A 21,975-nucleotide genomic window follows, 5' to 3' on the forward strand; every position below is an offset into this window, starting at 1 on the left:
GTCTTGTAGCTCCAATGTAAAATAGGTAGTTACTTGTCCTGCATTGAGATTTTTAAGCTCTTTTGTACTGTTCATAAACTTACCTGCAGAGTCATTGGAAAGAAAGACCTGAACTCTACAAGTGTATAAGAAATAAGACATTTGACATGATGATAACTACAATTTGGAGAAAAAATAAAGTGTTATGTGAAAATTATAAAGCAAATACAAAGCAAGCAAGACTTCCTCTGTTCTTCATACTGCTTTTGAGCAGTTCTCCAGGTCTGTGGAAAAATGCATAAGTAGGAAACATCTGTGTTGATTATCTTCAGTGTTATCAGTGAACATGGTATCATGATGTTATTTTGTGGTTGAAAAGCCACAGGTTGCCAAGGTTATATACAATGTGACACAAAGTTCAGTAATATGACTTGATTTTTGTTCTTGACAGATGACTTGATAACTTCAGCCTTTTTCTGTGTTGCAGCAAATTTCAGATGAGGGTATTGTAAAAATCTGTAGAGGATGCCATAGACTTCAGTCACTGTGTGTTTCTGGCTGTAGCAACCTTACAGATGCTTCTCTCACAGCACTTGGTCTAAACTGCCCAAGGCTGAAGTGAGTATGTCATGAGCACATCATATATATGTCATGTTATTTCTGGCCTGATCTAAGAAATTCACTTCTGAAGATAATGGCTGATATCTGCAGGTTTGATTTAGTTTTGTGTTGTTCACATTACCTTTACAATCAAAACATTAAGTTAGAGGTACCAGCTGAATCTAAACTAGAGGGCTGGTTCTCAGTGTAGCTATCATATGAATGTAGTCCACAGTATATAAGAAAAAAAATATATGGCAAATAAACCATCTTGAACCTAGCAGTTCAGTTCTGTGCTTCTAGCTGAATGTTGTGTACTCATTATGAGCCAGATGAAAGAAGATCTAAAACCTATTTTTTTTAAAGGTAAAAGTATCTGTAGTTGTCTTGTGATATTTTTAATCTAATGTGGTTTTACATGGTCATTTGTCTTGAAAAAAATAACGAAGCTATACTTAAGTACTGTATTTACAGACTTTGTTATAAATGCATTTTTAATATGCTCTGTAGTAATATGTATCCTGGTATTCTTAAACAATGACATGGAGTGCACTAATGCCACTGTAAGCACTGAGGACTTGTGTTTCTGGGATAAATTTTGTGTACTGGGCTCAAAAGCTGGTTGGAATTTTTGTCCTCTGAGGCTGGTTCTTTTCCAACCTTTTCTTAGTATCTGTTAGGGCAAGTGCTAATATACTTTTAGAGCAGCAAATTACAATGCGGAGTTAAGGTATTGGCTTTGTCTCCATCTTGCACGTTCCTGGGGCTGGATCTGTCAGTGGGATAGCACTGAAGTTAGTTTTAATTGGAGCCTCCCCCACAGCAGGGAATCGTGCTGCTTGTGGGATGTTTGCTTTTGGTTTCCCTCCCCCTCTGCAGCACAAAAGGGCTGGGAGAAGGAAAACAGCCATGGCTTTATTATGTCATTACCATATGTGAATTATCTGTCAATTAAAAATAATATAAACTTTCATATTGATACAGTTTGTATTTTCATGTATATTATGATGATATTCTCTGAAGTGGGGAAAGTTTCAGCTTTAATAATGAAAGGTTCGGTTGTGCAGCAGCAGCTCTAGTTGTAGACACTAATACGAATTGTAAGGTCTAATTGTAATATAAACAAAGTCAAAACAAAAGATCTTTGGATAACACTGAATTGCTATTTCTGACAGGAACATGCAGGAATCGCCACTTTTTAATACATGAATCACAGATGAATGGAGCAAAACAAAGCTTATAAGAATTAGGGGAAACTACATTCAGATGCCAGTGTGCAGTATGCTGAAGATCAGAGTATCTGTCTGAATTAAAAAGAGCTTTTGTCACTTTAGGAAACCTTTCCTTAAGACAACTACAAAGTGATGGTCTCCTTCGCATAACTATTCATACTCACAAGAGCTTATGTATTCTTATGTTGGGGGCTTAGGAAACTTTTGACACACTTAATTGTATTCCTTAGGAAGTCGTGCTGTTATTACTGGTCTTCTTATGTGATTGCTCCAATTCTCTCAATTCACAGCTCACATGGGAAATTAAAGGAAGTCTAAAGTGTTATTAATTGCACAGATCTTTCTATGGGGAATTACAAGCTTAGCAAGAATCATTTTTCTTCAGAAGAATATTTAATATCTTCTAAACAGGAAATAGTCACTCATGCAGGCAAGCCTGCCTTTGTTATGAAAACTGTTAGTCCCTGTCTGTGCCACGAGGGGGAAGGTTTCTGCTGTTTTCCTCCTGTAAAGAGGTAAAGTATAAGGAAAGAAAATTGACCCTTTGCAGTGATGACTGCCAAGGAGCCTGTGGTGGAAAGATGGGTGATACATCTAGTTACATCTAGACCTTTGGTGTTGTTACATCTAGACCTTCATGTGTTGAAAATACTTGATAAAAAAAAAAAAGCCTTGGAAGTCAAACAGAAATGTAATTCCAGACTTGTTCATGCCTTCTGAATATTTCAATGTTGAGTATGAAAGAAAATATGCAAGAACCTAATTCTCATGCATCTGTTGGACATGCTGGCTGTGTTAGGAAACTTTTGAACACTTTCAGTGTTGTGCCACTCTCATGTGACTTTGGTGTTTTGGATGTCCCACTATGCTTTTTTTCTGGGATAGTGCTGTGCTCTGCAGCTGTTACCACTCTTCTTCTGGAAAACAAATACTAAGCTTGACCAACTCCCTTCAGCTGTTTTTTTCCTCCATGTCAAGATATAGCAGTCTCCTGATAGCTTTTGTAAAATCTACTCATTTAAGTGCTTGATACCTTCTTTTTTTTCTAATTTTTTTAACACCTTTTAGTGTTAAAATACTGGTAGGTTTTTTTGGTGAGGCTTATTGAGAAAAGCACCTGTGAACACTGTTGCTTCCAGAATATCTTTGTCTAGATATGGCTGCAAAAATTAGGATCTTGTTGCTGTTAGCCCCACCAATGTTGTTGCACACCTGCTGCTAATTCATAAAGAATAAGGAGGTGCTGTGCATGGGTATGCTCCAGGTGTGCCCAAAAGACATATGTAGATGATGAGTGCTGCTGTGAGGTCTGTCTCAGAGAACACTGATTTATAGGAATAGGGAATCCACTCTGGGGTATAATTTGCTTGTTCAGCTCCTATGCTAGATACTTTGACACAAATCAGTGGATAAGAAATAGAGGCCAACAGTATCTGGGGGAAAAAAAAAAAATCCCTGGAGCCCTCTAGAATTAAATGCAGTCACTAAAATGAAGCAAAAATTAGAAGTTCACTCATTTCTGTGCAGACCAGTGCCATTCCACGTGATTTTCATACTGGGACCTGACTGATGCAGTGTGCCGGTACATAGCTCATTCTCACCATTCTGCTCTTCTGACTGACTGCTCACCCAGTTTCCGGAAGGGTAGAGCTGCTAGTCTTCTGGTCTCGTACCCCCTGCTTCATTGTTCTTCAGAATTTTTCGACTGGTTGTCCTGTAAGTAGCATCACCACCGATTTGCCCACTGTAGACGTCATTATTTTCCCCCTTTAAAGTCAGAAGTGTAGGGAATCTAATGGTTGTCAGAGTAGATGGCGTTAAAAGCAAGTGAATGATGAAAGGAGTAAGAAGGGTAACATATGTGACCTGAATTATGCTAATTATGCTTGTTGTTGCTTATGGGTTGTTTGGTTTTGTTTTTCCTTCTTCCTATCTGATACCCAAGGTAATTTTCAGATTAGCTGAGTGTTTTGTGATGGGTTGCTAACTGCCCTTTAGGGAAGGGGACAAAGCCCCCAAATACAAGTGCATTTACAAGTGTGTACACGAGTGTGGAAAGAACAATCCAGAGGTGTTATAAACATCCATTAGGAAAGTGGTAGGTATCCTGTACCTCTCTCTTGGCTTTTTGTGAGTTTCCTTCTGAACCTCATGGAATAGTGCTCTGGAAATGGTTATCAAGGGTGTATAGCCTGTGGGGCTGCGTGCCTCTAAGCTCAGCTGTGCTCCTGCTTTTGGCTTAGAAGAGATTGATTCAGCAAAGTCAGAGGCCCACATCCCACAGTCTGATGCAGTTGTATTTTTCTCATGGACACAGCATGGCTTTTCCCTTTGCACTTTGTTCATTGCAAGAATGCTTTCTTATGACCTCTTAAACTAGTGGACAGATCCAGATGCCTCTGAGTACCACCACAGCAAGAGTTTCTTTGTCCATCTTTCTCTGCCTCCTTCCCTACAACCCCCCAGTAGAAAATAAATGTTTGCTGTGGTAAATGAAAAAGTTGTACATAATTGTGCTTCTGATGCCATAGTGCTGTACCTTCTCCTTATTCGTCTTGATACTTACTCCACTTGCAAAGTAAAAAAAATGTTCGTTAAAAAAAGAAGAAAAAAAACACATCAATGGGATGGAGGCCTGGAGTGCTGTTTGGGGCAGTTGACCTTTGCTTTGTCAGCACTGCTTCCCACTGCCTCTTGAAATAGTGTTGGATTTATCTTTCCAAAATATTCAGTGTTATTTTCTTTAAGGTTGTGCTGTTGTAGTTTATTGGTTTTGCTTTGGCCTTTGAGAGTTTAAGCTCCTTGCTTTCTGGTGACTTGTTTCACAGTCCTTTGTGGACAGGCTCTGAGAGCAGATTTCTAGTAAGCAGTTTCTCAGTTCTATGGCTTCCCAACTTCCTGTGTTTAAATGACACGTTTTAGATGCAGCCTTTGTCTGTGGTTTTTCTTGACTCAGGGTGTATTCTCGCATATAGTTGCTAAGATAACACTTGAGAAAACATAAGCATTTTGCTGTCTTACTGAAACAAGAGGTGAAAATGCCTACAATTATGCATACTTCTTTTCACTAAATGTTGAGAAAATTTGAGTATTAAACTTCATCTGCACTGTAATTATTAGACTCTTATAAACTGGATCCAAAGTCTGCCTAGCACTTCTTAATTGCAAATCACTGTGAAAAATAGGCATGTGTGTTTGCTATTAAGATGTAAGATAGAGATAATTATTTTTAAGTTTTATAAGACAGATTTGTGTCTCAAATACATTTGCTTTCCTCTGTATTAATGTTTTCTTTAATATTGAAAACTTTTTCAGGATTTTGGAAGCTGCAAGATGTTCACATCTTACAGATGCTGGTTTTACCCTTCTAGCACGGGTAAGAGCCGTTTCAGAAAGTGAGAGCCTACTTTGTTTTCATTGCTGCTGAGCAGCTGTGAATTGATGTAGTCCTGCTGGGAAGGAATATGAGAAGAAGAAAAATAAAGGAGAAAGAATCCAGTGGAGGAGGGGACAAAAATTTATTTTATTTCTTTATTGTACTTAGAGCTGCAACTTGATCTGTTCTGCTATACTTCTCCACTTGTTTTCACTTTTTTCCTCTTTTTTTTTTTTGGTATGTTTAAATTGGATTTGTTATGCTTAGCATAACAATTCTAAAATCGCATTACTCATTCTAGCCAAATTTCCCATATAAAGATGACACATACCTTGTCATGTTTACACCCGAAATCATCATAGAATAGGTTATTCTGACCATACTTTCAAGCTACAAAAAAAATTTTCAGCCATGTATTGTAAACTATAAGGACCTGTGTCGGGATTCATGCTGTACATATGTAAACATACTGATTATACCAAGTGCTTAAAGTTATATTTGTATGCTCGCTGGTTTGAGAAATCTGGACACAAAAATAATAATACTCTGTAGACAGGATTAATTTATACTAATGATATTTAGCGTGAATGAGAGTCTTTCTAGCCACAGTGGTTAAACAAAGTGGTTTTCTAATCATTCACCAGTACATCTTTGGTCTTCCAGTAGTCACCTGAAGCCTGCTTCTGGGAGCTGCTATTAAACCATTTCTTCCTGTGCCTGCTAACAATAAGGGCTGGGGGTAGGTCTGAGCAGTGGCACAGAGTGGTCTTCTACAAGGTCACAAGGTTACATCATTTTCTTGAAATTAGTCATGATCAGCTATTGAAAGCACTTCTAAAAGTTTGCTAGAGATCTCTAAGAATATTGGAATATTGGGAAAATTGCATGTATTATTACTAGGAACAAAAAAAAAAAGTGAAGTGCAGCTTTCTCCCAGCCTTAAAGTGGACCTTATTTTAATATTTTTGTCATTCAGTAGCAAAACAAATTGTTTTAAGGCTTCATTCTAAAAGCATGGTGATAAATAGAGGTTTTACAGGCTTAAGTGTCTTTCAGATTAGTTTGATGCAGGTTGATGTACACAGAAGTTGGATTCATCTGTATGCAGATTAGTTAACTTTAATAGAGATGCAATAAATACTATAGGTTTGATTTGAAGTTGACCTCAGCGGGGGGGAGGAAAGCAAGGATGGTTGAATTCTGTTCACACGCTGTTGCAAACCTCACAGGGCAAGTAGGAGAAACATCCCTTAGTAAGAGAGAAGACCGAAAGCATAGCAGTTCGGGAGGTGGTGGGGGGTGTATTGCTTATGTTTTTTGTAATTTTTTATTATTATTAATAATTGTCCTTTGGTTGTCAAATACTTGAAGGGATTTAGCTCTCAATTTCTTCTTGAAGGTTGTGCTTTCCCATGTCACTAGCCCTGTGCATGATCTCATAGCTATATGTTATTTCATCTTTTATTTATCCTTTTTTAATTTTTCTTTTAATTTTAGAATTGCCATGAGCTGGAGAAGATGGACTTGGAAGAATGTGTTTTGGTGAGATTTAATAGGAAAAGGAATATCAAACGTGTAAGGATGTAGTGCCAATAAGAACATCAGCACTTTGAGATAAATATGCTTTGGCGGTTTTGGTGGTGGTGGTTGTTGTTGTTGCCTTTTTTTTTTCTTATGAGTGCTGTGGTATTGAGAGTAAAAATATAACTATAGGGAAATTCTATACAAGGAAATAGAATCATTAAGGTTGGAAAAGACCTTCAAGATCATCTGGTCCAACCATCACCATGCACCAATGTCACCCACTAAACCATGTCCCTAAGCACAAGGTTCAACCTTTCCTTGAACACCTCCAGGGATGGTGACGCCACCACTTCCCTGGGCAACCAGTTCCGATGCCTGACTACTCTTCCTGAGAACCAATGTCTCCTAATTGCCAACCTAAGCCTTCCCTGGCGCAACTTGAGGCCATGAGGTGATTGAATCACCAACAGATGATTGTGCATTTTTCAGAAAAGTGCATGACAGAGAGAAAACGGCTTTTATCTGTTACAGAAAGGGATATCTTACTTGAGGGTTGCCCTTGCCACTGTCAGTAACTTATGTTTTTGTTTTCCCTAGATAACTGACAGCACATTGATACAACTTTCTATACACTGTCCTAAACTACAGGCATTGGTAAGTTTAACTTCTGTATGTGAACTTTAACACATAACCCCAAACTGTATGTATACACAACTGCGATGACATAGCTGTGTGTCTGTGACATAAAAAACAGACTATCCACCATGTATATACGAGTTTCCTGAAGTAGAACGATACTATCCAAAAAAGGCAGATTTCACAAGTGTTCTAAAAGAAGCAGATTACTACTGAAATAATTAAATAAATTATGTGATAAAATCATTACCTTTAGTTAAATAGTGATAAATAAATTGTGATAAATTAAAAACATTATAATTATTTATTATAACTAAATTAAAATTATTATATATAATAATAAATATTTATGTATTGTATAATACATATTATACATATTATATATGTACATACATATATACGTATATAATATATATACATATGTAATATGTATATACATATAATACATATTATTTATGTATTGTATAATACATAATTGTATAATACATAATTGTATAATATAAATAAATAATGTGATAAAAATCATTACCTCTGGTTACTGCAGTGAGTAGTAACCAGAAGGCTTATATTTTATGGTTAACATCCTTCATATGTGATTCCTTAATTCAAATAAAATATTTTATAGACAATTTACTGTACTCAGATCCTTTATAGATATTCTTGTGTGTTTACTAATGTTTTTTTTAGGGAGTATGAGACTTCAAGTTACAGACTGAAGCAAGTCAAATACTGAATAAACAAAAAATAAAAAAATAAAATCACCAAGTAAAGATAAATCCAAATCCTGTTCTGTAATCAGTTTTGCATGCAAGCAGTTCTTCCGAGGACTAAGTTTACCTAGTAAATTGTGGAACTTTTTTTGACATTTCAGAAGTAAATGGAGAGGATTGAGATGCCTTTGGTGGGGTACTCTGCTTACCATATTTCAAAGAGCTGTTTTTTAGGGAGTGGTTGGTTAGATCTTTCAGAACATTAAAATTTCAGGTGGCTTAAAATTGTCTGTTCTTTAAAGGTACAACAAAATTGCTAGACCATCCATAGAGTAGGAGCTCCTGCATTTAGAGCCAGTTGTCCCGTAAGTGTAGATTTGTGATATGCTACTGTGAATGTACTTGTGAGAACAGGTATCTTTATAATCTGTTCTTAGATGTGATTAGAGGAAGGTTTGCTGCTTCGTTAATTGAATTGTCTTATGATTGGCTTTTCCAGCTCAGTGTTACTAAGGTAGCAACATGAGGAGAGAGAACTTTTACAAGGGAGCCTTATTCATTATTTCATAGAATCATAGAATATCCCGAGTTGGAAGGGACCCATAAGGATCATCAAGTTCAACAATTTGTTGTTGTTGCTTTTTCATTTTTGCTTGCTAATTGTCCCACCTCATTTTTGTACCATAATTCTTAATGTTAATCCAAACAAGGGTTGTCAAAAGATGTGGAGTCATTTATATGGGATGCTGTCTGTTCTTCTGCAATGGGTATTTCTGTTTGTATTGTAGTCCCAATTGTCATCAGTACATGCAAGAGATCTTCTGTACCACTTCTGCCAGTGCTTCACCAGAGAGGTCATAAAAACTAATTATTTTCATTTATTAACCTGCTCCTGTTTGCTGGCACCAGTGAATACCTTTGTCTGTGTGTTAGCCCACAGACAGCGAAGTGTGGCAGTGGTAAAATAACATAGTTTTCTAGGGGACTCGTAAAAATTAATTTTTTTGTTGAGGTGTATATCCTGTGTATAGTAGTAATACATCTGTGAATGAACAGTGATGGGTGAGAATTACAGGAACAGAAAAAAACAGGGTCACAGATGTCAACCTACATGAATTAATCTTGATGCTTTAGATTTGAAATTGTGTACTGTTGATAGTTCTGTAAACTGTTACGTGGCTGCTGTGGTTTAACATATGTTTAGGTATATTTGCAGTTTAAACAAGTATTTTGAAGTTGAATAAATCAATTTTGAATGCGTTTCTTGGTGTTCAGAGACTCTGTAGACAGTGGAAATAAGCAAAAGGTTGAACAAATCACCTTTGAACTTGTTTCTTGGTGTTCAGAGACTTGGTAGACAGTGGGAATAAGCAAAAGCACCGTTAAACCAATTATAACCAACTGTTACACCTTCATTGGTGTCAAAGTACACAAATGCTTTACTACTTACTGGACTTAAGTAATTTCCGGTGCATGTGTTTAACATTTGTGCATTCAGATTTTTAGAGAAACTGTGAAACACTCTTTTGATATTCCTGGAGATGAGGACAGTTGAATTCTTCAGTTAATCATACTGTTTCTTACTGTCATGGTATATCGTGCCATATTTGATATACACACAGCCTTTAACATGTATTAATAAAAATTAATTTGATCTCTTTATTCTAAAGATTTCAAGCAAAAATCTTCGTACAGTCAAAGTTATTAACAGTTTTTAACAAGTTTATGAGGTCAGAAAAGTTGCATGTTTTGCATATTTGTTTTACAAAGTTTTGTGAACTCAGCTGCACATCCTGTATTGTCCTTTCAGTACCAAATACAGTGTCTCAGGAAAACCGAATTTTATAAGCTGCTTACTTCCTGGGATGGAAAACTCTTAATTAGCCAGTAGACTGCTGCTGTAGCCGACAGCTTCACATAACCTTCTGTCCTTCCTCAAAACAGGTCTATTATAAATGTTCTTTAACCCTGAAATTGTTGATTGTTTCCAGGCTGTAAGCCAATTCAAATGCTCAAAACATCCTAAAAGAAAGGTATAGGAGAGAAAAATTAAATATTTAAAGAGTTAATAGACTCACAGAATGTAAACATATAAGATAAAATGCTGTTGATAGGGTCAAGCTTTTAATTTCTTTGGCCTTTTGGAGACAGTATGCACTAGTTGTGGTGTTGCTCATCATTGCTGTCTGCTTACACTTGATAAGTGAGTAAAATTGAACCAGCTGGAGATGCAGGAAAGAAGATAGTTGTGGACTTGTCTCCTATTCTCTTCTGTGGTTACTCACTCATCCTTCATGCTGGTGAGCAAAGGAGAAAAAAGGAAGTTGAGAGGTGAGTTGTTCTGAAGGGCAGGGCGAGTTGTTCTGTGTGACTGGTAACAGGCAAGAACTGCTGATTATTCTATCTGAGGTAAAGTAAGGGTAAGCCAGAGCTGGCAGTCCTCAGACTTCCCTGTCAGGCTCAAATAAAAGATGATAGATGCAATGTATGGAGAGAAGAAGGGAAGGGTTACATATTTGATTCAGGTTATTGGCAAGAGGGACCGCTGAGTGCTGTTGTTTGCTTGTGCTGAGTTAAAAAGCACTTTTGTATTGCTGCAAGCATTTCTTCATCAGTTGCTGTCTGAAAAATACTTGTAGTAAGGAAGTGCCGCTTCAACACCAGTCACTATTAGGCTTAGATACAAGTAATATCAGTGGAGGGCTGAGCGGAGAGCATAGAGCTAGCTGTGAGGACCCGGAGTGAGAAGAGCGCGTAGATCCTGTACATCTCCAGTGCGGAAGCCTTGAGAGTGTTCATTTCATTGACAATGGAGTTTTTAAGCCGCCTCTGAGGGACGATGTTTCCTGTCATCATCATCAGGGCTTCAGTGCTTCTCCAAAAGTCGTGAATTACCTGAAGGAAGCAGGAAACTGCTTTATGTGGTGCTACTGTCTGAGGTGACGCAAGTTTTTCCATGCCTTGAAATGCAAGGGAGTAAAGAAGTATGCTGAAGAGGAGTGGAATTTTTTGGTTTATTATGCTGGCAGTTGCAGAGGAGACCTGCTCCTGCAGCTCTGCAAGGTATTTGTTACTCCTTGTATGTATAGCCTCAGGTGCTAAACCCTCATGGTTTTCCTGAAACCTTTATTTGGCAAATCAGTCTGGAATTCTTTATCTGTGTGGACCTGCACTTGCTTGGACCCAGTGATGTGTATGAAAACTGACTGTATCGTGGTAGCTGTGAAAGTCACTGCTGTCAGTAGATCCCCATCTATTCCTGTACGTTCTTGATCAAGTTTTGAAGTTGGCTTCTGTTTCTGGCATGCTGGATAGCTGTTTAGGCCTTGCTGTGACTGAGGTGCACAACACTAAACTCTCACATTCATCAAGAGCAGAGGGGGTTGAGGAATTCGCCAGTGATGCATCTTTTGGTACTGTCAGCTTAACTACTCTTTTTGAAGCAAAGTTAAAAATTAAATACAGCTCTTGTTTTGTTAACTTCAACTGATTCTTTGTTACTGCTTTGGAAATAAGCTTTATATTCTTTGTAGCTGTTTAACCACTAGAAAGAGGTTGAGGAGGACTGCTGGTGTTTAGAGGACTGAGTAGTTTTGGATTGAGTGATGTTAACTGTTTGCCTCTCCGTTTTAGAGCTTATCTCACTGTGAATTGATCACTGATGATGGGATTCTTCATCTGAGCAACAGTACGTGTGGTCATGAGAGGCTCCAAGTGCTGGAGCTTGATAACTGTCTTCTCATCACTGATGTAACTCTGGAACACCTGGAGAACTGCCACAACTTGGAGAGAATCGAGCTGTATGACTGTCAGCAAGTCACGCGGGCTGGAATCAAAAGAATCCGAGTACGTGTTGTGCTGACTTGCTCAGGTGGGAGCACCCAAGCCAGTGATACTTCTTGAGACTGTAGGAGTCCTGCAGATGTCTCAGGCAAAGGAGCCTTCTGCTTTCTCTATATTAAATACCAGTTTCTATGGTTTTAGGATTTTGTGACGTTTTTTTAATTCTCCCAAAATACACACTCTTACTATACAGAGCCAATAGTAAAACATCTGCATGGCAATTTCAGTGAATGTGTTGTAGGGCAGTTAGGTCTTGGAATCTGGTCACAAGCTCTTTTCCTCAATGCACTCGCCCTGTTAAGTCAGGGACTGCATGACAGAGCTGGGGGAGGAGGTGGGACAGCATTTAGCCTTACTGTTAGAGTCACCTGCAGCTTAGTATCACACAGAGTTTTGTCCAAATACTCTTGCAAATGGAAAGCTTGTCCCTGATAGTGACTGGTGAGGGCAGATGCCCTGTTCTATTCCCTGTTGCTTTCCAGGATGAGAGAACCAGGGAATATGGGAGACAAGGTACAGACCAGTCTTTGTTCAATAGCTTGAAGTCCATCTCTCCTCTGTGGCAAGACACATGCTTCTTTTGGTAGAGAGCTCTTTGGCTGATGAGTGCTTTGCTGGGAAAAAAAGGGGAACCCTGACCAGGTGAGTGTGCCCAGGCATCAGTGTGCCTGAGCCAGATGGAGCACAGGAATTACATGTCAGAAGGCAGCTTGGAGGGTTTCAAATGTATAGATGCTTTTTAGCTAACCAACTGTGACGAGAGCTGATGTTGGCAGTACTTGAGGTGTACTGTTTCTTTACTAGTTATGCGTATTTCTCTTCCATTAATATGCAGGCTTTTCATCCACAGGCTCATCTACCTCACGTGAAAGTTCATGCTTACTTTGCTCCAGTAACTCCCCCTCCTTCGGTAGGAGGGAGTGGACAGCGCCTCTGCAGATGCTGTATTATTCTTTGACAGTAAGTAAGTGCAACCACACTTTTTTTTTTTTGTTGAAGAAAAGAATTGGACTGAAAATCAGTGGAAGGAGTCAGTTTCCTGACAGTTATAATGGTGGTGTTTGGTCATCCAGTTTTGTGACAAGAAAAGCATTTTTTTCCAGGTAAAAATCTTAACATAATGTTCAGACGTGGATTAAGTTGGTTGGTGATGCTTTGGTTTGTATTAGTAACTCCTTCCTTCTGTTGGCATGAGAACTGAAGTATCTTGTAAAATGTGGGGGCGTTTCAGCATAGTGGCTATTTGGTGAATGTTCACTAAACTTGGAAGTTACTTTGCATTTCTAAGCGCTATTCAGTGTGAAGTTGTAAGGTGAAGTTGGGGGCTCAAGTCAGTCACGCAAAGAAACTGAACCTGCTGTTCTGTAATATATGTGGCAGATTAAATATCAGGTTTAACGACAAATCAGCTTTAGCAAATGTTGACCAAAAATGCAAGGTAATCATGAGCTCTTACAGCAAAACAGATTATACTTTTTCATGATTCAGCTTCATATTTAATTACATAACAGAACATAATAGGTAATATCCAATGGTAAGCTAGTACCTCATGGTAACTATATAAATAATTTTCAAAGTTTTGAACTTGGTTCAGTTGAACTACGTGTTAGTTGAAAGCTTGCCCATCACTGAAGCACATTTTATGCCCAATGCCATCAGCCTTTAAAAGAGGTTAGAAATCCACAGTGGTAGAGCTTGTGTACTCTACTGTAATTGGCTGCCACAATCATACATGGTGCTTACTGTAATGCTGTTACTGTGTGTCCTCGATTACCTCCTTTTTGTAAGAGCAGGATGCAGCAGCTCCAGGAAGAGGGGTATGCTATTCGTGTTTTTCTACAGATGATGGAACCTAGCTAAGTTGCAGGAACTTGGATGGAGCGAGGACTTTGATTCAAGCTGTTTGTCCTATGCATTTTAGGGATGCAGCAAGCAGATTGGCAAATAGATCTGTAGGCAGTTGAACCAGACCTACCCTGTGGTTTTCAAATGTAGAAGGCCAAACTCTTCACATTCAGGTTGTTGAAGAAGCTGTCAACTTCTGAGTAATAATAACAAAAAAATCTAAGTATTAACTCTTAAGGCCATGCTTTCATCCTTAGTTTTCCAGTGCTAGAGGGTTAGATAAATAAACCCTTTTATATTAAGCAACCTAATTATCTGAGATAAACTCCTCAACAGTTCAGAAAGCTTTTCTGTGTAAGATTGATTGTGTGTGTGTATGTTTCAAGAGTTCAGGGCCTGAGTGTTTACTGAAACCTAACAGAAATACTGGCTTCATTAAAAAGCAGTTGGAGAAGCTCCTATTGGGTAGTACTGCAGCCTCCCCAGCAATTTAGAATGAGTTTTTGAAAGCGAATGTGGACATTAAGAGACTTTGATGGGTAACAACAGCTGTGTTGTGTTCATGCTTCACACATTCACAGGTGATGGGGATGGTAAATGAAGATCTCAACTTTAAGGATAAATAACAGATTGCAGTGCAGTACATGGATTTCTTTACTACTACAAAATAAGTCAATTAGGGCTTGTTTTGCACAGGGGTAAAGGAGTGTTGTTGCAATCAGATTTCCATTAAGATAAAGCTATAATAGAGAGTTTTAAGCAGATTTTATTCTCAACTGTACCAGGAAAGTCATTGGTAGGTACCAGTATGTCAAGATGTGTTGCCTTTTGTTGGCTTATTTTTTTCTAAGAACATAATGAACATTGTAAGTAAGTCTACTGCATAAAAGATGTACAAAACCAAATGGAACCTACTCTGATACAGGACACTTAAATAAACAATCAGCTGATGTCAAATTCTGATTTCTTTGAATTATTTAAGTAAGTTTTCTATTGGAAGCAGCAGTTGGGTGTGTGTTGGGTGCAGGGTAAACCACAGAGCTGGTTTGCTTTGATTATTTACTTTTACCAACCATTAACTGCCAGGATAAACCTCACAGTCTAACTCTTAACAACAGAAGTATCTCCAAGATGTTAGAAGAAATGAAAAGAACATTTACAAAATTATTGAAAAACATTTATTATACTTAAATTGAAATGTGTACATCTTATTAAAAAACAAAAGCAATTTGCTGGTGCCATAATTTAATTCCAATTTCAAGTGAGCTGGACAAACTACTGTACAACTTTCAATATTCTTTAAAATTAGATATTTGGATACTTTCCAATCAACCTTTCATAAAACATTTGGATTTGAATATGGTACGAGCTGAGAAGACAATTGTCAGTTCAAGAAAAATACTAGGACCAAACAATACCCGAGTATGAACAACTTATAGGCAGAAAAGTTTAAGTACAGAAAATGTTACTTTCAGTGCAGAAAAAAATAAAAATAGGAAAAACTTTAGCTTCGATGAATTTAAATTTTCAAAATGCCAGGTTTAAGAAGCTTTTCTTCTAAGCACTTGAGCCAGTTATGAAAGAGGGAATGAAAAATCAAAGTTGCTTTTTTATATGCTGTAGTAGCTGTTCACAATGAACACTGCAGCATAAAAAGCAAACTATTCCCAAGCTTTTAAGCCAGAGATCAAGGTGGAAACTTTCAAAGGCACAAAATGACAGGTATGAAACTGTCACTTAATACCTTTTGAAGTATTCCCCTTTGAGTACCTAAAACAGTTGAAACAATGTTAACATAGGAAATGCTGTGCCATGTCTTTACTAGAAATATCCAAAATATTGAAAAAGCACATTTTCTGGTTCAAAGTAAAGTAAATATTTGGTCATATGGTAGAGGCACTGTAACAGTTTTACAGTATGCATCTGAGGGCAAAGAGTCAACAGAAAAGGTAAGATAATTGTTCATAATAGTGACTTCAGCAAGGTTTTACCTGCTGGTAAGGAGACTTAAAGGGTGCATTATTTAGTGTTTCTTAAGCAATTTTTAAGCAATTTACTTGATGCTGAAAGCAATGATAGCCCCTTGGTGCCAGTGGGTCAAGTTCCCTCAAGAGCATAATTCCATAAGTCATAAAATCCACCTCTCACTGCTAGTATTTTTAAACTCACAACGTTACAAGCAAAGAGTTAAACTGCAGCAGTGCTCTGCAGAGAATCTAGGAAACTAAAAATAAAGGATGCATAGGTGATTCTTTTCCATTAAATTTGTTAAAGCAAAACACAATTACTTGGTACCCCATAGGATTTATATTAATCCGTCCAATAAGGTACTACTGATAATGCAGTTTGCTGCATGCATATATTGCATCTGGCTAGGACTTCTTAAAAGCCCTATTCTGGCATTTACACTTCTTACATACGCTCTTATAAACAATTTACATGGAAGCTGTTTTGACAGCTTTACTCTCAAAGACCCAACAACCTGATCACTATCAGCTTAACTGCTCATTTCCACACAGATTAATATGTGCTCTGCTGACATCAACAAATAAAATCAGCATAAGGTACAAGCAAGTAATAGACAAACTGGCACAGAAAGGTAAATGCCCTCAAATAAGTTTACATTCATCTCCAACTGGATACAGGTAACAGAAAAGCAATAGCGCTTCACTTCTAGAAACTGTATCTACTGGCCATAATTTGCCTTATTTCAGTAAAGGGCAAGCACCTTTGCTTACATTGTCTTCCATGCCTGTACATAAGCTGTCATGGCATTATACCTCTCATGAGGACACTTAGCTATAGCAGTGATAAAGAAGTTCACTTATCAAACAGCTCATTTGAAAGGTAGGTCATCTTGTGTTTTCAATATGAAACATCTTATACAGTGAAGTTAGATCCGAAGTTTTTGGATGATCTTCATAATCTTTAGGCAGGACTTCATTCTGCATTGGAATATGTCTAGCGATCATGTGACATCACTTCAAAATTATATGGAAGCCTTCACCATTTTCAGCTGAAAAAGAGAGAAGTGTCAGTCTTTTGTAAATAGAGCCATAAATGTACTAGCCAGTGCAACAAAATATCAAGGAATGAACTTGGTTTTTACTGTATTGAAGTAGCTTGTTAATGCTATGAATTATTAAGCTTGAAACTCCCAAAATACTGGTAACTTGCTATTCAAACTAAGTGCTTAATAACAGTTTAAAAGATTTTGTTTGCATTTGTTTCTGAACTCTTCCTGTTTCACATTAAAACCACATCATTTGACAGGGACAGCTAATATCATAGACGGAAGTTAACAACTTCTGCAAGACCAATAAATCAGTATTAGTATATTTTTTCAATCATATATTTTCTGATGCTTGGCCCTAAACGAGAAAGCCAAAATGGGACCTGTGTTGGAATCCTGTGGACTTTGTTTAGAAGCTAGCAGTACCACCAAAGACAACTGAGAAAAACTCAACAACTGAGTTTTAACAACTGAGAAAAACAAGTCTCTAACAATCATTAGTGACAGGAATAGATTTTATTCTACAAAACAATGGGTTTCAAATTAGAATGCTGGTAAAGTGAAGCAGACATCCAGCTCATCTACAGCAAACTTTTTTTCCTTACACTGAAGCAAAAATGTTACAATTTGTAACTGGCTCTTAAAAATTGGGGCAGTTTCTGTAGGTAAAATTTGCAGTCAAACTTGTCCATTGATTATGTCAATTTTGTGGTAAGTTTTATCAGAAATAAATTGGATTCCTAAGGAAGCATGGCATTCATCTTAATGAACAGTCTCTTCTGTTCTTTCATTCTCTTTTCTTTCTCGCTTCTTCCTCTTTCTCTCCTTGCTTTCTTTTCCTCTTCTCCTCTCCTCTGTTCTCACGGCTTTTTTATCTTCTTCCACTCTTCATTCTTTCTTCCCTTTCTTTCTCCCTTTTCCACTATTTCTTTCTCTTTTCTGCCATCTTCCTCTCTCTCTTTTGTTTTCTCTTCCTTCCTCCTTCCTCCCTCTTTCTTGCTTGCTCTTTTTCTTTTTCTTCCTTTCTTTAAATTTCCTCCCTCCCTCCCTCTCCTTTTTCTTCTTTCTTAATTTTTTTCTAAATTCCTTTCTCTGTACTTTTCTTTCCTCCTCCTCTCCTCTCCTTCTGTCTCCTTCTCATTCTCTTTTGCTGTATCTTTCTTTTCCTTTGTTTGCTTTGTTTCTTCCTTTCCTTCCTCCTTCTTTCTTCTTCCCTCCCTTTCTTTTCTCTCTCCCTTTCTTTCCCTTACTCTCCCTCTTCCTCTTCTACTTTTCCTCCTTTCTCTCCGTTTCTCCTTTTCTTTCTTCCACTTTCCCATCTTTTTTCTTTTCACGTTTTCTTTCATTCCTTCGTTCTCTCCCTTTCCTTCTCTTTGTCTTTGTCTCTTTCTTCCTTTGTTTCTATCTCTCTCTTTCTGTCCATTCATCCTTCCCTTGTTTTTTCGTTCACTCTTCCTCCTCTACCTTCCTCTTTACCTTCTTTCTCTCTTCTTTCATTCTCTCCCCTTTTTCTCTTCTCTTTTTCTGCTTTCTTCCTTGCTTTTTGTCTCTTGTTCTCTCTTCCTTCCTCTCTTGCTTGTTCCTTCTTTCATTTTTCTTTCTTCTTTGCTCTTTCAATTTCTCTCCCTCCCTCCTTATCCATCCTTCTTCCTTCTCTCTCCTCTTTTTCTAACTCCCTTTCTCTGTCCCCCTTTATTTTATCCTTCTTTCCTTCTTTCCCTTCCTCTCCTTCTCTCTCCCACTCTCTCCCTTTCATTCTCTTGCTGTCTTTTTGCTTTTCCTTCCTTTCTTCCCCTTTTTTCCTTCCTTCTACCTTTTCCTTTTCCGCTTTCCTCCTCTGCATTCTTTCTCTCCCTCTTTTTATGCTTTTCCTTTCTTCTGTTCTTTCCATCTCTTCTCTTCCTTCCTTCCTTTCATTCTCTTCCGCTCTCCCCTTTTTTTCTTTTCTGCTTTTCCTCTTTTCTTTCTTTATCTTTCTTGGTCTTTCTTCCATTGCTTGCTTTCTCTTTCAATCTTTCTCTCCATCCCTCTCTATCCTTTCTCTCCTTTCCCTTCCTTTCATTTTCTTTCTTTCCCCTCTTTTGTCTTGTCTGTCTCTTCTCATTTTCTTCCTTTCCTTTTTCTTTCTTCCTTTCTTTCCTTCCTTTTTCCTTTTTTTCTCCGTCCCTCCCTTTCTCTTTTTCTTTCCCTCTTTTTGCTTTCCTTTCTTTTTATGCTGCTTTTCCTTTTTCTTCCTCCTTTCTTTCCATCTTTTTCCTTCCTCTCTGCTTTTTCTTTTCCTCTCCCTCTTTTTCTCTATTACTTTCTCTTTTCTGCTTTCTTCCTTCCTCTCTCTTGCTTGCTCTCTTCCTTTTTTCCGTTTTTATTTCTCTTCTTTCCCTCTTTCAATCTTTTCACCTCTTTTCTTCCTGTTTCTCTCTTCCTGTCTTCTCTTTAACTTCATCTGTCCTTCTCCTTTCTCCCTCCTTCCCCTTCTTGCTTTCCTTCTTTCCCTTTCTTTCCCTCCCCATTTTTCCTTTCTTTTTCTTCTTTCCTTCCTCCCTTTCTCTCTCCCTCTTATGCTTTTCCTTTTTCTTTCTTACCTTTCTTAATCCTTTCGTTCCATCTTTCCTTTTTTCTTCCTTTCTCCTTCCTTCTTCCTGTCTTTCTTTTCCCTTCTCTTACTCTTTCATTTTTCTTTCTCTTTTGATCTTTCTCCCTCTTTCCTTACTCCTTTCTATCTCTTCCTCTCTTTCGCTCGCCTCTTCCTTCTTTTGCTTTCTCTTTCTCACCTTTTCCTTCCCTCCCTATCTGTCTTCATTTCTCCCTCTTTTTTTCTTTTTTTTTAAATGTTGAAACCTTTCTCAACACTTATGAATGGCAAGCACTATTCAGTAACAACTGACTGAATTTTAAGAGACTTATTACTGAGCATTGCACTGGTCTGTACTGAAAGCTTTGTAGAACTGCAGCACTACATAGGGACTGAAAGCCTTTCAGTCCCTAGAAAGGGACCTAAGAGAGGAGTAACTCACGTACACTTTCTGCCACTACTGCATGCAGTTTTTTTGGCAAGTCTGCCTTTAATGGAACCACTGTTTCTCTTTGCTCAGGGAAGTTACTAGAACAGTACTCTGCTTTAAGCAAAACTCCTTGGTGGAATAAACATTTTTGTCTTTAGCTATCATTAAAAGACACTGTACCTTTTATTGTGGTGAATAAGAAACAACTCTCATCTTGAAAGTTTTGAACCATCTGAAAAAAAAAATCACCTTTTATTATGCAGAAGCTAATTATATCAGATATTAAACAAAGCCTTTTATAAGCAATTGCATACTTCAGTTTTATTCAGCAAGTATTCAGCTGTGACAAGCATATAGCAAATTAAATTTAAACATATTTCTATCATAAGTACTGCTTGTTAATCATGTGACAACCAGTTAGGACCCTATTACTGTTGGCTGTTTTTGAAGTCTAAATATATGTAGCAGATGCTCGAGTAAGCCATATTCAACAGTACTTAACATGCCTTTGGGCATATACAAAATAAATACACACTAAGTAATTACTGCATCATCTCAGAACTAAGGGACTCAGAAGTCCTTCTCTTCTCGTAGTTTGAGATTATTCAGGTAGAGGAATTGACATTTAAAGGTACTTAAAGGCTCCTTACAAGGTACAAGAGAAAGAAAAAAATCAAATACTAGGTTGTATTACTAAACAGAAAACATAGTAATAAAGAAGCAAGCATAAGAAAGCCTTCATTCTCATGAATTCATAAATAAAGCATTTTTCAAGAAAATAAAATTTCTCTTACCTGATCACTAACAAGAATGTGGATACCAGTGGGACCCTGTCTGTAAACCTGGTTGATCTGATGCAAAGGAATATTAAATGCCAAAGCAAGCTTGCGTGTGACTTCTGAGGCTGCCATTTCTTCTAAGTAGATTGCATGATAAACTACAAGGGAAAAAAGCGTATAAGTAAACAGCATACTAATTAGAAATGAGTTAATACACGAAAAAAATGGAAATTGTGTATATCCCTGGCTCTCAAAAATCTTAAAACCTAAAAGCCTTACCTCCACTCCCCCAGTGTACTCACCTAACAAGCAGGTAGTTCCAGTTTCTTAATTGTATGATTGACACAAGTTTACAATTAAACATTAAGGTCCCATCTATGTTGAAACAGCCGCTAGCTCCCAGGAAAATAACACGGTACCCCTGTGCTAATAACCATAACCTTGTACACTGCTTGGCTGTTTTACTTGTCAAAGCTGTACCAGTTTTGGCTCAGTTGCACAGAAAATGACAGGGAAACATAATTAAACATAGCCAAGAACGTTTAGTCTTTAATTTGCTTTTGCTTTTATATTCATCTACATGCATCTAGTTAATATCCTGGCTGTACAACACAGCACAGCTAATTTGAATGTTTCTTAATTAGTTATCCAATTAACTACAGTTAGTTTTATCAGTGGACTGAAAAAAATCGATGATTTAACCTTGAGGGGTTTTAAGGTCCTACAGTGTTACCAGACAGCTATGTCATTCTGACTACACCAGCAATCTTTTATATTTTTAAGGTACAAAAATGTTACATAAAGAGACGCTTATGTACCATACCATATATTGCACCATTGCTGCTATCACCGTTGCCTGCATCTTGTCTTTCCAGTTGTACGCTCCTTAATGGCTCCTGACAGACATAGATTGTTAAACGGGGCCTAACAGACCTGCAAGTCAAACAAATCACGTATTACACAAAAGCTTGCTTGCTCTGGAAATACGGAAACCGATTTGCAAAGGTAATTTTTTTTGCTATGTTAACAGCATAGAGAAGTATACTTGAAATGCTTTTCTTCTCAGACAAAAGAAACTATTAATACAGTGATTTGATATCACACCATCAGTGAGCAGTTTCACAGATACTACCATACCACATTTAAACAAAATTTCAGTAAATTTTGAGTTCATCAAGACACTGCTTGTTGGAATCCTGGAACATAGCTGAATAGGAACAAGTCCTACTAAGGAACTGTATACCCATTTCAGTCAGAATCGGACAGATAGTTGGGATGCTGTATATGTCAGTAGTCAACTTTTTAGTAGTCAAGCCTCAGGTTGTTCTGAGTTCACCTAAATGAGAGGTTTTGTGTTACGGCAACAAATTCATGTCTTCAAGAAACTGGCAATGCCCAACTGCACTGGTACCAGTCTTACAGCTTACCTCTGAACC

General features: G+C 37.6%; 2 protein-coding genes across 10 annotated transcripts in view; one reads left to right on the forward strand and one right to left on the reverse strand.

The window, feature by feature from the left end:
• FBXL2 (F-box and leucine rich repeat protein 2) overlaps positions 1 to 14,697 on the forward strand; it is a 52,419-nt gene extending 37,722 nt beyond the window's left edge. For all 4 annotated transcript variants that reach the window (XM_040546861.1, XM_040546862.1, XM_040546863.1 and 1 more), the window contains 6 exons: positions 467 to 597; positions 5,127 to 5,187; positions 6,685 to 6,729; positions 7,309 to 7,365; positions 11,691 to 11,903; positions 12,751 to 14,697. In XM_040546861.1, coding sequence (XP_040402795.1) covers positions 467 to 597; positions 5,127 to 5,187; positions 6,685 to 6,729; positions 7,309 to 7,365; positions 11,691 to 11,903; positions 12,751 to 12,858 — 615 coding nt within the window. In that variant the 3' untranslated portion in view covers positions 12,859 to 14,697. The remainder of the gene's footprint in view (positions 1 to 466; positions 598 to 5,126; positions 5,188 to 6,684; positions 6,730 to 7,308; positions 7,366 to 11,690; positions 11,904 to 12,750) is intronic.
• Positions 14,698 to 14,909: 212 nt separating this feature from the next.
• Positions 14,910 to 21,975, reverse strand: part of UBP1 (upstream binding protein 1) — a 38,761-nt gene continuing 31,695 nt past the window's right edge. For all 6 annotated transcript variants that reach the window (XM_040546854.1, XM_040546853.1, XM_040546852.1 and 3 more), the window contains 4 exons: positions 21,363 to 21,472; positions 20,555 to 20,697; positions 19,941 to 19,992; positions 14,910 to 16,761 (listed from right to left, as the gene is read on the reverse strand). In XM_040546854.1, coding sequence (XP_040402788.1) covers positions 16,724 to 16,761; positions 19,941 to 19,992; positions 20,555 to 20,697; positions 21,363 to 21,472 — 343 coding nt within the window. In that variant the 3' untranslated portion in view covers positions 14,910 to 16,723. The remainder of the gene's footprint in view (positions 16,762 to 19,940; positions 19,993 to 20,554; positions 20,698 to 21,362; positions 21,473 to 21,975) is intronic.

Source organism: Cygnus olor, chromosome 2 (assembly GCF_009769625.2).
Source record: "Cygnus olor isolate bCygOlo1 chromosome 2, bCygOlo1.pri.v2, whole genome shotgun sequence".
Classification (NCBI taxonomy): Eukaryota; Metazoa; Chordata; class Aves; order Anseriformes; family Anatidae; genus Cygnus; species Cygnus olor.